The sequence below is a fragment of the Acanthopagrus latus genome, chromosome 17 (assembly GCF_904848185.1).
Source record: "Acanthopagrus latus isolate v.2019 chromosome 17, fAcaLat1.1, whole genome shotgun sequence".
Lineage (NCBI taxonomy): Eukaryota > Metazoa > Chordata > Actinopteri > Spariformes > Sparidae > Acanthopagrus > Acanthopagrus latus.
In genome coordinates, this window is record NC_051055.1 from 1,287,995 (window position 1) to 1,304,363 (window position 16,369).

The 16,369-nt window shown below is 40.2% G+C and overlaps 1 protein-coding gene across 4 annotated transcripts in view; it reads right to left on the minus strand.

The window, feature by feature from the left end:
• The window catches only part of enpp2 (ectonucleotide pyrophosphatase/phosphodiesterase 2), a 66,714-nt gene that overhangs the window by 13,419 nt on the left and 36,926 nt on the right, over nucleotides 1–16,369 (minus strand). For 3 of the 4 annotated variants that reach the window (XM_037075610.1, XM_037075609.1, XM_037075612.1), the window contains 7 exons: nucleotides 13,519–13,550; nucleotides 12,821–12,948; nucleotides 6,118–6,193; nucleotides 5,828–5,915; nucleotides 5,577–5,746; nucleotides 2,721–2,856; nucleotides 2,178–2,317 (listed from right to left, as the gene is read on the minus strand). In XM_037075610.1, coding sequence (XP_036931505.1) covers nucleotides 2,178–2,317; nucleotides 2,721–2,856; nucleotides 5,577–5,746; nucleotides 5,828–5,915; nucleotides 6,118–6,193; nucleotides 12,821–12,948; nucleotides 13,519–13,550 — 770 coding nt within the window. The remainder of the gene's footprint in view (nucleotides 1–2,177; nucleotides 2,318–2,720; nucleotides 2,857–5,576; nucleotides 5,747–5,827; nucleotides 5,916–6,117; nucleotides 6,194–12,820; nucleotides 12,949–13,518; nucleotides 13,551–16,369) is intronic. The other variant, XM_037075611.1, reaches the window with a different exon arrangement.

Consider the following 16,369-nt stretch of genomic DNA (forward strand, 5'->3'; position numbering starts at 1 on the left):
AACTGGCTAACCTCGGTGTTTACTCTAACATAGCTGTAATGCTCGCTCTAAAAACCGGCTTTTAACACAAAGAAAGCGACAGAATGGAAAAAAATCGGAGGTGGATACACAGTACGGATATTTTAATAAGTTGTGAGGACAGTTCTCACAGTGCTTCACCCGTCAGCTCTCACGGAGTGGACAGATGACATAAAGCATTAGCCCGACGTTAGCTACATCGACAGTTAATTATCTTATATTTTCTGAAGGTGTTGACAGCAGAGAATTAAGCAGTTACAAAAGCACAGAGGCATACAGCTACCTGCACAGTAACAAAATAGGGAAAGTACAGTTGAAGAAGGCAGCAGTAAAGTTAGTGCTCAGCCACAGCTTCAATCAAGCTAAACACACAGTGTGGATAATGCTGAAAGAAAGTGGAGTCGTAGAGACAGGCGGCTGCTCGGACATTGTCGGGTTAGGGAAGTCATGCAGTCCTGCAGCAGCTATTCTGAGGAAGATATTTATAAACCCAAATATTTATTTTAGTGTCAAAGCCGCGAGCAACACTAGTCTCCGTTCCTGACTCCAGCATGGCATTTAGGGTGCTGGACATGGACATGTTTGTCTAAGTTGTTGATGTGCTGCACGAGACGTTTCTGAAAAAAACTTCAATTTTCATGAATTGTTGTGGCAACAAAAAATAGCACATGTTGTACCTGAGCTCATTTTAAAAACAATTTAGCACTTATGACCTAAGGCTAGTTGTTTAGTGCTAGCTTGGCGGCAGCGGTCCGTCATGCAGTTGCAAGGCAACCGGAAACAGAAAACCACCGGCAGAAGTAGTTATCTGTCATGGCAGCGCCCATAGGCCTCTGAAGAAACAGGTGGGTAGGAGAAACTGTTGCTGATGTTACACATCTGTAGCTTCTAGCCACAACCACTGCTCTCTTTTACTGAGAACTCTTCCATAATTATTATAACAATAATGTTCCAAACACATTGTAGAACAATGCTGAATCAGACAGCCATTTTTAAAACAGCACATTAAAAGTACATTTTGTCTAGCATGAACAATGTAATCTTTAATAGTTTGCTAACTATGACTTTAAAATGGTTATGATATGCCAGTAATAAATATTTGTATTAAATAAAAGCAAAGACTGAGTGTGGCCATTAAAGTATTTGGGGAACTTTTAACATATTCTAAAACCACGAAAAATGTTGGTGAAAAATTAAGCTGTTTCCAAATATCCAAATCGCAGAGGCTAAAAACTTTTGAGGAATCAAGATGTGTGACAGTCCTGCAGTGAAGTCATGGGTGATGATTAGTAGTATGAAATGTAATGCATACATAAATGAAGGACTCAGAGGTTGATATTCTTAGCAGCAAGACATACAACACTTTTAAACATCAAAATAAATATATATATACTTTACATCTACAATCTTACAATAACTTACACACCTAAAAGAACAGGAAGTGGCATCCTCCCTCTAAACTAGAGGGCCAGGTGAGACATGTAAATTAAATCAAACTTAAAATTCATTCAGACTAGTTCCTCTCAGGTAAAGAATCACACAGATGTTGGATATTTGATATTGTGAAAAATATCGCATATGAGACAATTATCATGATATTCGATAATGTCTAATATATCTAATATTGCTCCAAGCATACTGTAATGCTGCACAGATATCATGGCCTACAAGTCTTCTTCACCAGATGTAAGAAAACATTTGGTGCCCCAACAGCTATCACATCATCATGATTCATCATGATCATGATCATCATGATCACTTTTCATCACTGTTTTCAGTGAAAATGGAAACTGTGATGAAAACACAATCATTCCCACTACTCATGAATCCTATCGCAACATCTGTCAAGCTGATTGCGATATAATTTTTTATTGTACTATCATGTGCATCCCCTAGTTAGATATCTCATGAACAGCCCTGTATGTAACCCTCGTAATGCGTATTCATGTATTTCAGTGAGGGAGGACAATTGTGGGTCCTCCTTTATGTCGTATCAAAAATATTCTAGCTATGAACATATGAAGGACATAAGATGTTTTTAAGAAGTTTTTTTTTTCTTTTTTAGGTTTGTCTGGCTCATATACTGCTCATACTAATAATTATCTGTTTCATATTGGTGAGACTCAATACCATCTTTCATGCTGCAGGATGAACAGTACCTGTCTGCTGACAGTGTATGATGTCCACAGAGGCATAGAGAGAGCCTCACTGTAGCCACTGATGTAGTCTCTGTGGTGGAGGATGGAGTATTTGGTGCGGAAGAGGACAGCAGGTCGACCATGAGGCAAGTTCTTGTTATCTGAGAGGGTCGGCGCACAGAGGGACACAGCAGAAGAGAAACTGGTGTGTGACAGGACTTAGCACTATAGTTCACACTGAAGCCATCACAGTAAGGAATAATATATACATAGGGTCATGATGCAGTTTGACTTGAGACATGGTGGATGATTCACTGCATTTTACAACTTCAACATGTTTTTGTTTTTTTTTATCTGTTTTGACCAACGTTACATACAATATACATAGAGTGAATGTTTGGCTGGATTAGATATTGCAGCTTTGCTCTAAACAGTACAGTGAGGAGGAGGATTCATATGGTGTCATTATTAAACTTAGAAAGTGATAGTGAGGTCATTCTTCAGGCTTGATACTCTGTATTAAAAAAAAAAAAATCATAATCAGTAACATCTTGAAACACTGACCATCCATAGCTTGCCTCAGTCGCTGATTTAGCTCCTCCACTTTGTTCTGTAAGAGACAGAGCCAGAGTGACTCCAGGTTATAGCCTCGTACAAGGGTCACTTTCAAACCTCTCTGGCCCCTACTTTTTACACGCAACTGCAAAAAGATTGGAGATTGAAACAATCTCTTGCCAGAGATCTACATGGGAATCACAAACACAGTAAAGATGAAGTGCCATACTGCAGAGAAGGGCCAAATCACTTCCAGTCCAAACAATGCAGGACACTGATAATATAGAGACTGAGCAGGCAGTCAATGTGAGCAGTAGAACACACTGCCTTTTGTTGGCAAATTATCTACAGATTTTTGTTAAATGCATTTATTGACTTGAATGTGAATTGACTCCAGATCTGCAGCAGAAAGCAAACAGACAACATGATTATTTCTGTTTTAAAAGGAGGCAGAATAGAAGAAGTAATCAAGTAAATCAATACATCTTTACAAGCCAAACAGGCTCATTCACATACAGACACACACAAGCCATCAAAAAATCATGGTTTAAAGGTCCATGCAGATGATTTTTTTTTTTTTTTTTTTTTTTTACAGATTCAAAGGTTTGAAGGTCCAGTCCGTAGGATTTAGTAGCCTCTAGCAGTGTGGTTTCAGATTGCAACCAACTGAACACCCCAAATCTAACAGTAACTGCTTAAAATGCCAAAAAACAAATAAAAACAGTCTCTAGAACCAGTGTTCGGTTTGTCCATTCTGAGCTACTGTCGAAGCATAGCTGTGAATCTTGGCAGCTCCATGTAAGAGGACCTGCTCTCTCTGTAGGTATGAAAGGCTCATTCTAAGGTAACAAAACACCTTAAATACCACATACTGGACCTTTAATTGTACTGCAAAAGCAAAAAAAAAAAAAAAGAATACCAAAATGACAACATCTGTATTCAAAAGCCCTTCAGTCACTTCAGCCACAATGTTTAGGAGGTCTGATGGACAATGATGGCTTTTCCAACCCTGACAGAGCTGCTACAGATACACATATTCTGTTCTACATATTTATTTTCAGCATTATCAAACATTAAATTGATCCATAAATGGAAACTGTTTCTGATAACAAATAGGAAGCTGCCAGTTGACAGCGTCCTGGGGTCAAGTCATATAATTTCTGTTTGTGTAGATCTTTTCACTCCATGACTAAGAGGTTTGAATTAAAATAGCACTGAATGTGAATAGACTGGCTACTACATGATCAAGACAAATATATGCATAAAAATATATAAGAGGAGATCTGCACTGACAACTCAGAGGGTCCAAAAATGGTTTGGTTGGCATTTTAAAGCTTCTTTGTCCAAATTCTTTACAATATTTGTAATTGTATCTCTGTAAGATGAGAGAACCAGTCCAGACTATCTCAGCCCAAATTGGAAGTAAGTGCTTTAGTACTTGTGAGAGGTGGGTAGAGATTTTCATCCACCTCACAGGCAGTCAGGATCAGCTCTGGCATCAACTGCTGGATCAGCTGTAGACAGGCCTGGCCACATTTTTTAGTTCTTAGTTACATTTTCTTTGTACAAATATAATCATTACCAAAACTCTCTCCTGCATTGAGAGTAAAGGCTGTTGACAGTAAGGAATGTCAACAGGTCACCTGAGCAATAGACGATAGAGCAACATTGACCCACATTTTTCATCTCTCTCATCTCAATCAAAGTCTTCGGACTAAATGGGGAGATGATCTACTCATTAAGTAGGCTATCACCTTGTAGCTTCCTCATATGGTTAAGTATGTTTTGTCAGTGGCAGCAAAAATAAATTTGCTGAGTTATATTTGGTGTAATGAAAACACTGTGCATTTTCTCTATTAAATAAACAATAAAGTAAGAAAGAACATAAATACAATAACTATTGATACAGCAAACACAGTTACAAGTGTTGGCCTCTTGCCAGCTACAGAGCCAGGTTAGTCACACTCTGTTGGACTTTAAGAACCTTATTTGCCCCGAGGGAATCAGTTCAGTGTCATATAAATCTTTTGACTGTGATTACACAAGAGAAAGCTTTAACATAAGATGCAACCCTGGATGTCATTATATACAGGAAACCTTTTGGACAAATCTGGACAATATTTTAATACCCACATTCATTATTTGTAAATAACAACACACTACCACCACTGTTTATAATTACATGTTCATATTGTGTACAATATCATATTTATATGTATATACAAGTCTATTCTATTTCTTACCTTTTTATTATATTGTTTATTTTATACTATTATTGTTTTATGTAATATTACTGTCCATTGGCTGCTATAACAAAGAAATTTCCCTGTTTGCAGGACAATAAAGGAATTCTGATTTTGAATTCTGTGACCACAGTTGTTCATGTGTATTATCACACTGTGTAATACATGATCATTTTTGGAGATGGGCTTGTTGAATAGCTAACCTATAAAGTGATGCAAACATACAATCAGTACCAAAAGTTATCTCTAGCACTCCATGCCAACTATTTACACTACACCATGTTTAGGGCCATTTAAGACATTGTCCTCACTAAGGGGACAGAGATTTCAGCAGCTGCAACTGGCTTTTAATTATGTGGCATGAGGCTTTTTACTGTTAAATTAAGGAAGTATTATCAACCTCAGCTGTAATTACATTGTAACTAGAACAAATACAGCAATGGATTTACATACTACCTCTATTCACAGTTAAGTGTTAGCATGGAGCACCAGGGCAGGTGATAAAGATCAGGATGACTTTGGTTTAACTGTTGGCAGTTACCACTATTCCAAGTGATAGACAAGCCAATCTTCTAAACAACAGCACTGATCCCAGACCAGTCACTGATTGATCACAGCTGACCTTGTCATCACAGCTGCAGCCCAGGTCATCTGTTACTGCAGGAACCAGCCCAAAGGCTGTTGGTTTGGAGACCTCCTCTGGAATGGTGGGTCTGTATGGAGGGGCTCTGAGCAGGTGGTTCAGACTACCATGGGTTCCATTATTGGGAACTGGTTTCAGACCGAGAAGATCTGAGAGTAAATAAAAATCAGTCAACCAGTCAACACACATATTGGTTAAAAACCCACTTTGGACACTAAAATATGCCTTACCACACATGACATTGTAAAGCTCAATGTTTTCAAAGGCAGGGACTTTAGTCCTGAATTTAAATGTTGGTCCATACCCCAAGAAAATTGTCTGAAAATGAAAGTTGATAGCACATCATTTGATTTGTCACAGTAAACAACAGTTAGCATCTCACTAGTCACAATTTCAATACTACCGGTGCTAAGTACAATACTATTATAGCCATTATACCATTACTTTTAGTACTACTTTAATGTGCTGCTGCACTGGGTATTAAAAGCCAGTCAGCTATAGATTATTGAGAGTACTGTACCTGCATGCTGTTAATTTTATTGTCATACCCATGGTCACCAGAGAAGCCACAGTGCCTCTTCCCTTCAGGAGCTTTCCTGTAATGAATAGTATGAGTCATCTGTCAGTATTTACTTGATGCATATTGTGATTTGGGGCTGCTACTTACAATTATTTTCATTCTCAATTAATCTGCCAATTATTTTTATGATTAATAATCAGCTGTTTGGACATCAACAGGAAGGTGCACTGTGCTGACTCTGGCAACTACTGTTACTGTGAAGAAGAAGTTGATTGCTAATATGTAATTTTAAGTAGAGCTGATGGAGCTAATTGAGAAGTAGCAGGGTCTCGTTTATAAACTACGTGGTAGAGGAACCAGATGGCGCTAGCAACATGTCAGCTATTTGGCAATACTTTACTCTGGATCATCCCCCCAGTAAAATGGTTCAGTAAGGCTGTAATACAGCAAGGCTGCGATTTGGAGAGAGGGCTTGAGTGTTGCCAATTTCAGCACCAGCAACTGTATAAGAGTGTGACAAAACTGTTCTCCCCAAACTTTAAGAGACAGTGAGGCATGTCAAAATAGATGACGGGTTGCCGTTTAGCTTAGTTGGTAGAACGGGCAGCCAATTTACAGAGGCTCTGTCCTTGCTGCAGCGGCCCCGGGTTGGAGTCCCGGCCTGGGGCCCTTTGCTGCGTTTCACTCCCCCTCTCTCAATCTGTTTCCTGTCAGTCTTCAGCTGTTCTGTCAATAAAAGCCAATAAAAATAGTATTAAAAGAATGTTGTAAGGCAATCATCCTCTGCAAATTTTTACATTAGCCAGGCCATACAGCAATAATCGCAATCATATAACATCCGAACAGTGTTACTAGGACATACAGCTGTTAAAAGAAGAAGTTTTTTTTTTTAAGTCTCTGGTATCAGATCAGTACTCATTATCGGCCAATACCCGAAGCCCAGATATCAGAATTGGTAACAGGAAGGAAAAAATGGTATTGGAACATCTCTAGTATTACATAGAGATATGGAAATGTCTTAGTTATAGGATGCATCGCGATACAGATGTGGAAGATTCTAATCGATGCAGAGACAGAGCATAATCGAGAGTCTGCAGTTATGTTGAATGTCCGGCCTCATCTGGATAATGTTGAATTGTGGACGGACATTAGGGTAACATCACTTATGTCAGTTGGAGGCAGAGTATCTTGGGCACAAGTCAGATTTTTTTTTTTTTTTTTTCCAATTGTATATACTTTTTGTAATCCTGAAAGGGGAAATTATTTTTTTTCTTTATGACTCTGCCGGGACGCAAAAACTGAACAAGACCCTCACTTAAGCCATTTTCTACTGAAGCTAACAGCTGCAGCCATAAATAATCACTGTTACTGTTGTCCATTTTCCTTGCCAAACTGTGGTCAAATAAGATCAGATCCAATCTGGCTCAGGGGATCAATAAGCAAATTACTCAGGTTGGCTGTCACTTCAAAGTAGTTAGTTTATTTTATTTAGTGGACAGTAAATTTGTGCAACAGCATACAGCAGTGTTGTAGAGTGTTATTCTGTCAGATGTATGTGTGTACATGACAAGTTTCATCTGAGCTATGGCACAGAATATGTTTTGCAGAACTTTATGATGTCACAATGAACTTGACCTTTGGGATATAAAATGTGATAACTTCATAATGCTCCTGATTTGTGTGAAAGGTTTTGTCATAATTTAAAAAAAAATGCAAAAATGTGAGTCCAAGGAGGCGTTTCAACATTTGAAGAAATTCCCTCATCGCATTTCTGAGAAATAGTATTCAAGAGAATGAGACACCATGAGGTCACAGTGATCTTGACCTTCCACCACCAAAAGCTTATCATTTATTCCTGAGTCCAAGCTGACCTTTGTGTCAAATTTGAAGAAATTCCCTTGAGGCACTGTTGAGATAACATGTTCATGAGTATGGGATGGACAGACATGCGAACAACCAGAGTTGCATTAAAATGAATGTGCGTCCAAGTTTTTTGTATCTTTTCCTATGTCTGCCTGTCTTTTAATCCAAATTTTTTTTACATGCAATAAACAAACAAAGTTCCTCTTTTCTATGGAAGGACAGGACCCCCAGGATCAGGAGTGAGTTGTAACAATGACATAGATCTGTAAATGGATTGGCGCCCTCTGACCTAAGGAACTACAGTTGGGCAGCCGGTATGCACAAAATGATCATCTTACTCCTGGAACTGGTGTGAATTTGAAGCAAAATCCTGCCCACAACATCTTCCAGTACAGGAGCTAGGTCTGCTGGTAATGCTTCCCGATGCAGAAAACAATGCATCGCAGTGACATCTGGATGTTGCGCTTTCACTCTATTTACAAATCCTTCTCAATGTCTGCAGAGGCTGCAGGGCCGAGCATCTCTTTAAAGGTAATTTTTCAGGCAGGCAGTATTAATGGCTCTGCCACGGTGTGTGGCTGTTTTGATTCAGCGATGAGTTCAGCAACTTGGTAGCTAGCTCACTCGTCTTGATGGTTTCCCTAAATAACACTGCCTGTTTCTCAGTCTGTTAACGCAGTTTAACAAAATAGTCTGTGTTCTTGTTCTGAAGTGATGGGTGTTTTGTTTGGAGATGACATTAAAGTTTACTGGGAACCATGGCACTGTTGGACAACTTTTCCCTGCACACCTGGCACGACCGAGTTGGCTGGGTTGGTTCCCCAGTAAAAGTAATTCCAAAGCCAAGATTGTCTGAGCTCACATTTTTTGCTTTCTTCCGACCACAACTCATGCTAGGGCCATCATCTGGGTCGCAACTTTCTCCAGGTCAGATTAAGTACTTTTTCTTTTCAAATATCTATCCATCACTATTACCTGCGGGACTAGGTACTGATGTATTTAGCACGATACATCCAGCAGATGGCAGTAGCACATTCAACTGCCCTCGAGTAGTAGAACATTTAAAGCTAGGCTCTGTAATGTTGTTCAGAAACACATTTTGTTATACTGGGTGATATGGTCCTGCTATCCTGAGAGCAGTCAATACATTATGTATTCAGAAAAAGGAACACAAATAATCAGACCTCTGTGGCAGCTGCAGGACTGAGAAAAAGCTGACCAATCCCTGCTTTTCAGCCTGAATAGCACGGATTGGTCAGATGCCTTCATGTGTCGTTCTGCCTGCGCCCCCCTCTGTCCCTCCCTCCTCCATGTGTACACACGTTACATTTCACTGATGCCAGAAATATTCAGCACACTCCTCTGCAGAAATACGGAGTTGTAGGAGAAGGTGTTCATTTGGTTACAATGGCAGAGAAAATGCAGCCATTGTTACTTGTAACAGCTCACCCTACTAAAAAGGCAAGGAAAAGAAAGCCTGAGGCAGAAATAGGTTGTGACGAAATAGGCTCTGGATAAAGAAAGAAGTTAGACCCCAGTCAACATCGGTGTGGCGTTTGAGTGGTGGAGACAACTGGGGCATGTGAAGGGCCTGAAAAGTGATGCAGAGGTTGCTCTCTTTCTGTTGGACAGGTAATAATTTGTTTTGTTTCGGGGGAATTGTTATTTTTCTGAAATATGTAAGGTTTGCCAACTTGGCTATGTTTGTAGCTCATATTAGCCCAATGCTAACGTTAGCTTCTCTTTTTAGCCATGAGAATGGCTAATGAGTCGGCCCAGTTTCCACTGGATACGGTCCGCTGCGTTGCAGCTCCGATCTGGTTTTGTTCCGCCTTCCGGCAGTCCCCACCGGTTGCGGTTTGAGTCTGCCACGCCGCAGTAGGGTAGACAGCTGCCCTCATGAGGTGTGCTGGTGTCAAAACGGAGTGTTTTATTTTGAAAAGTAACCAGATGTTGATTGTTATTTCAGCGCTTTACTTCCTGTCTGCTCCGTGCTAAATTCAGCTGAATTGCTGCATCGTGCTCCGGCATCTCCTTCTCCCTGCTGAGTCCCACTGCCAGATGCGCGTTCGTGGCTTTGGACGGAGCACTGACGGGACGTGGAGGGGGGGTGGAACTCAGAGGAGGTGCCACTTTCAAATCTTGCTAGCTCACTTGCTAGCTCTTCAGGATTGTAGACCCTAGCTTTAAATTGTTCTGCCTGTCACTACACCTGCTTGCTTAGAGTACCAATCAGTTGAAATTGGATAATCTTCCACGGCACACCTGATGACTTCTCATGGCACACCTTAGATATCTACATTTAAGATACTGCAGGACAAATGGGGCACTCACTGTTAATTTCCACTTTGTCAATACATCATTCCAGACACCTGACAGGACAGGTCAACACGACACAACAGGATATAAAAACACCCAGAAAATCATTCGTACCCATCTACAGAGCATCAGTGACATCAAGTGAGTTGTGGTGTCTGCACAGAGCCCAAAGAATACAAAAGACAACACCCAGCCAGCCACAGTCTGTTCACCATGCTGCCATCTGACAAAGGATACAGAGGGATCAGCTGCAATATCACCAGACAGAGTAGCTACTTCCCTCATACTGGGAGACATCTAAATTATCCTCAACACTCCACTGTGTACAGTATTGTTTTTTGCATAATGTAGCATTTAGGAACTTTATGCCATATAACTGAAACTTCAGGAACTCAAATTTCATCCTACAACCCTGGTGTTGTAAATTGACCATGACATGAACCTTTAAACTTTTTTAAGGTGCAGGATGCCATCAGGTTCACACGGGTTTCATGGGTTACACTATAGACACATGCTTAAACCAAAAACATAACTTGAAGCTTTTGTTACTATACCTTAAACAAAGTGTAACCATACCTTAAACAAAAGCACTGCTTTGCGCTTTAGTTGCAATTCTGTGACACACTTGCTCCTCTCTGCAACACACTTGCCTGTGCACACTACACACTATTTCATACATAAGACACTTAGTTCAAAAAATGAAATCTCAGGGTACCACTGGGAAAACACATCTATTCAAAATACAGCACACATTGGTGAATTGAAAATACTTAGACACACACCTGAAAATACATACTTACAAAACTGAACACCTATCAGCCAGCTACAAAAAAGCCTCAGTTAAGCCATTTTGAGAACTTTGCTGTACAGGATAAACTGTAAATACAGTTGAACTGCAATATGTTGTCAGTATTCACCTACTTCAGCCCTCAGCCCAGGACAATCTCCTCTTCATACAACTCAAGCCACGGTCCTCTAATTGAAAAACAGCCACTTCTTATTAAGTGTCCATTAAAACACTGCCTCCAGTTATACACCTCAATATATGTCTGTGTACGGGTCTTTGGGTGTAAAATGTGTGCAAGTCCAGGGAAAAGAAGCCACAAGCATGTTAAAAATGTAAATGACTAGCTGATGGGGAAATGAGACAAACTCAGTGTTTCATTTGGTGTGAACAGTTAGTTGGTTTGGGATTTACGCAGACATTGACTAATGTATATATGTGCCTGTGTGCTCTAACACTCTGCAAACAGGTCCACTGCTAACGATTAGTCTGTGCATCTATCTGAGCTGAACAGATACCTCAAAATACTCTTTCATTCAGCAGCCCTGTGTGTGTGTGTTTCTGTGTGTGTGGTGTGTGTGTGTGTGTGTGTGTGTGTGGGGGGGGTTAGTGTGGTGAACCATGGGAGAGCCATATTCTGTCTCAGACACACACAAGCCATTAGCTGGTTTGGTGGTTTGTTTTCACTCTGAGTCTTGATGACTTCATGGTTTGCTTTGTCATTGAACCACTGCAATGAGGCTCGTCAGTGCTTTACATCAAACTTTTCTTTTTCCATGTGTGTTGCTTCATGTGGTAATGATGTGATGATAGCCACCATGTTGACAAAAAATGTGTTCTTAATTAAAGCAAGAAGTGCAGTAAAAAGCTTGAGTGATGGGTGGGCTGAAAATGCCACCGAACATACAGAACATTAGAGCATGTTCCTGGAAGCAGATGCAGCAACAAATTCAAACTAAATTAAGCAAATCTTCTTGTTCTTTTTTTGTTCATTTTTTTTATTTTCAGGGAAGGTCAGGTTGTTTATGAAAAACATGTGTGCACAATTTAAAAATCTTTATTTTCTGCCAGTATTTCCACGGGTTCGTTGTCCACAGGAACCACAGGGAGGGACAATGTAAATGTTTCAACAAGAGGAAATAAGTCTGACATGCTTTCTCATGGAGCTGCAGCCTGTACAGCTCTGAGAATAGAACATTCTAGTATCTTATATAGAGCAAGATGTCTGTCTGTCTTTCTTTCTGTGGTTCAGTGCCAGATTGGGTGCAATTTAGACAAATGTAATCTTTTATATTAACAGAGTTTAAGGGGCTTAAGGCTCAACTCAAGTTACTGAGAAACGCACAGACATACCCACACACACACACATACACACAAAGCAGTGAGACAACTGTAGAAAGGCTGAGTTTGCAGAATATTAGTTACTAAAACGATGCACATTATTTGCTGCCACTGAAAAAAAATCAAAAGTGTCCTGCATTCTCCACAGCAGAGTTGATCTAGACAGTGAAAAGTAATAAGCCACGTTCATACATGTGCTGGCTATGGGTTGAACTGGCCTATCAGCTGACATTTAACACACAACCAGTGCTCAGTGCACTTCTCATGTGCTTATTTATACTGTGTCCATTTGAAACAACAAGTCTGTGTTTTTAGAGATGTCAACATTAGCTTCAAAACATGACATGGTTAATTCATATGTAATAGTACTTCGTGTTGTAGTGGTTGGCACTCTACCTGGCAATGTGCCACTTCCTCTCCACCAGCAGGTGAATGTCTTCAATGCGTCGGTTGTTGGCGTAGTGCAGCCTCTTAGGCAGATGCTGCTTCATGTATGGCTTAAAGTGCTGGTCTGCCCTCTTACACTGAAACAAAGAAACACTTATTGGCATTTTGATATCAGAAGGGCCAATAAGAGAGGGGACGGATATCAATGCTTAGTATTGCAGGTTCTACAATTTCTGTGCTGCATGAATTCTGTTCTTATTAAATTTTACATACACCTTCCTCAAATTTTTTTTAGGTTAGGTTTTTAGGTTTTTTAAGCGATCGAAGATAGTGCTATTGATCAGTGTCTGCATATTTGTTGTCTGTTGTGCATCAACATCAAAGCTTTTTTTTTAATTTACAAAACAGGAGGAAAGCAGGAAAAGATGCTTTGGGCATGTATAATTATTTAATTCCCAGGGAAGTTCACTCTTTCAATGCACTGTTGTAATTTTGGACAATAAAGTTGTCAGATTGTAAAATATCCCTCTACCATTACATATCTTTGTAACAAGCGTTTATGGATATATTCTGTTTATATAAGAATACTGACCACTAACTCAGTTTAGAGTTGTTTTACTCCCTTATAATAGTATCAGCATCAACCCCAAAAATGTTTCACCTAACACACAAGTTCACAGATTTTTTTATTCAACACGAATACTTACTGTTAGGTTTGCAACAACAGCTTTGGGGTCATCTGAAAAAAAGAAAATGTTCAGAGCGGTGAAAACCGTTGCAGTTTCAAATGAACAAAGAAAATGGCTGTATTACAGTGAAGCCACTGAAGGTGCTGTACACACCACCAATGATCAGATCATAGGCTTTTTGATCTTGCCTACAAGTTCCTGCACCACACCCACCTCCTGACTCACTGTAGACACACATGCACACGGACCACCTGCCACTCACCCACCTTGACCCGCCTCTACCTACACGATACACGCCTCCCATTTAGTTGCCCCCGAGGCACAGGACAACATCCACACAATTGAAACAAGACTCTCACGCAGACGAATCACACCCAGGACTGTTTTTAGACCAAACTGTGTTTTTAACATTCCTCTGAAAAGACATGATGAGCGCACGTTCAGAACGGACATTAAGATGGCTGTGCTGAACGTGCGCTCTCTTTTAAACAAATCTTTTATCATAAATAATGTAATTTTAGATAACAACTTAGACAGCATTCTCCTGACACATGGCTTGGCACTGATGCACCTGTTGTTCTCACTGAGGCTTCCCCACCAAATTTTAACTTTTTATTTTCTACAAGAGGGGGACAAAAAGGAGGTGGAACTGCATCAATCACTAAAGACACCATGTTGTCAAATGAAGTCTCTTTTAACAAATATTTATCATTTGAATACCATGCCTTTGTATTTAGCAGCCCCCCCATCTCCTCTGTATTACAGTCTACAGACCACCCCGCTATTCCACCTCTTTTAACAGTGAATTCTCAGAGCTACTGTCAATAACTCACAGCAATTATAACAGAATATTAATAACCAGTGATTTTAATTTACACATAGATAATTCCTCAGATTCAATGTCGAGAGAATTTTTAAACCACACTGTCTAGATTTTAATCAGCATGTCACGCAGCCGACCCACAGCAGGGGGCGCACCCTGGACCTGGTCATAACCTATGGCCTGTCCATTGGTGCGCCCTCTGTTGTGGACCTGGCTGTGTCAGACCACTTGTGTGTTTTTTACAGTCACCAGTTTTAACCAGCAGGAGGCCCCAGTGAGAACAGTGAGGAAACACTACCTAACTTCTGAAGTAGCTGCAAATTTTATCCAGATTTTACAGAGCACTCCTGCAGAAATTTTACCAGCACCATGTGATTTTATTGTTGACAGTTCTAACCATGAAATAAAATCAACGCTGGACTCAGTGGCACCACTTTTAATAAAAAACATTAATACAAGACCTAAAAAACTTAAGAGAAACTGCAGGAGTGCTGAGAGGAGAATCAGAAAAACAAAGTTAACCGTTCACCATGAAATTTTATGTGGACACCTCAAAACCTACAATAACGCAGTCAAACAGTCAAGAATCTCTCATTTCCAAAAATTAATCGACGAACATAAAAACAACACAAATTTTAATAGATCCTCCAAAACACCAACTGACGCCCTTTGCGAGGACTTTGCAGACCACTTCAGAAGTAAAATCAATGACATCAGATCAAGTCTTTTACCTCAACAGATTTTAAACGTCGACACACCTGGATCATTGATTTTACTCGAGGAAACTCTGGAGAGTTTTGCCCTGGTTGATCCGAGGACACTTGGTCAAGTTTTCTCCCAAGTAAAGCCCACGACCTGCCTATTAAACCCAATTCCCACACCGTTTTTAAAACACTTTGTGGATTTTTTTGAGGATCAGCTGTTATATATGGTGAATTGCTCTCTTCAGACGGGTGTCTTCCCCGCCTCCTTTAAAACTGCGGTGGTGGTGAAGCCCCTTCTGAAGAAGAGCAACCTAGATCCCAACACCTTTAATAATTATCGGCCTGTATCCAACTTACCGTTTTTAAGTAAAATTTGGGGAAAACTTGTTTTCAATCAAGTGAATGATCCCCAAGGGTCAATTTTAGGTCCAACTCTTTCTAATCTGTACATGCTTCCCCTTGGGGACGTCATCAGGAGGCATCAGCTTTCATAGTATGCTGACGATATGCAACTGTACATCGCTGTGTCTCCTGATGACACAGGGCCTATTGATGTCCTTTTTAACTGCATTTTAGATATCAAGACATGGATGGCACAGAGTTTTTACTCATTGGTCCTGAAGGCCTGAAAGAGAAACTTTTACCAAAGTTAAAGGATTTTAAACCATCACAATCTGTAAAAAATCTGGGTGTGATTTTTGACTCTGAGCTCAGTTTTTTTCCACACATCAAAAATATAACAAAGACAGGTTTTTACCATCTTAAGAATATAGCCGTTTCTCTCTCAGGCCAGCACGGAGGTGCTGATGCATGCTTTTATGTCTTGTCATTTAGACTATTGTAATGACCTGCTCTCTGGCCTTCCAAAAAGAGCATTTCGAATCTACAATTATTACAAAACTCAGCTGCACGAGTGCTGACGAGGACCAGAGGGCGGGAGCACATTACACCGGTTTTAAAGTCGCTTCATTGGCTCCCCGTGCATTTCAGGATTAATTTTAAGGTTCTTTTACTAGTTTTTAAATGTCTTAACGGTCTTGGGCCTTCTTAGTTATCTGACCTGCTTTTAGTCTATCAGCCCCCGCGGACCCTGAGGTCCTCCGGCACCGACCTTTTAACCACCACAGGTTAGTTCAAAAAAGCACAGGGAGGCGGCTTTCAGTTGTTATGGGCCCCGACTGTGGAGCAGCCTGCCAGAGAGCCTCAGGGTCGCAGAGACCCACCTTTTTAACCAGGCTTTTAATTGAAATTTAAATTATTTTTAATTCCTTTCATGCCGTGTTAATCAGAGCACTTGTATTTTATTTATTTATTTATTTTATCCTTCTTCTTTTTTTTTTAC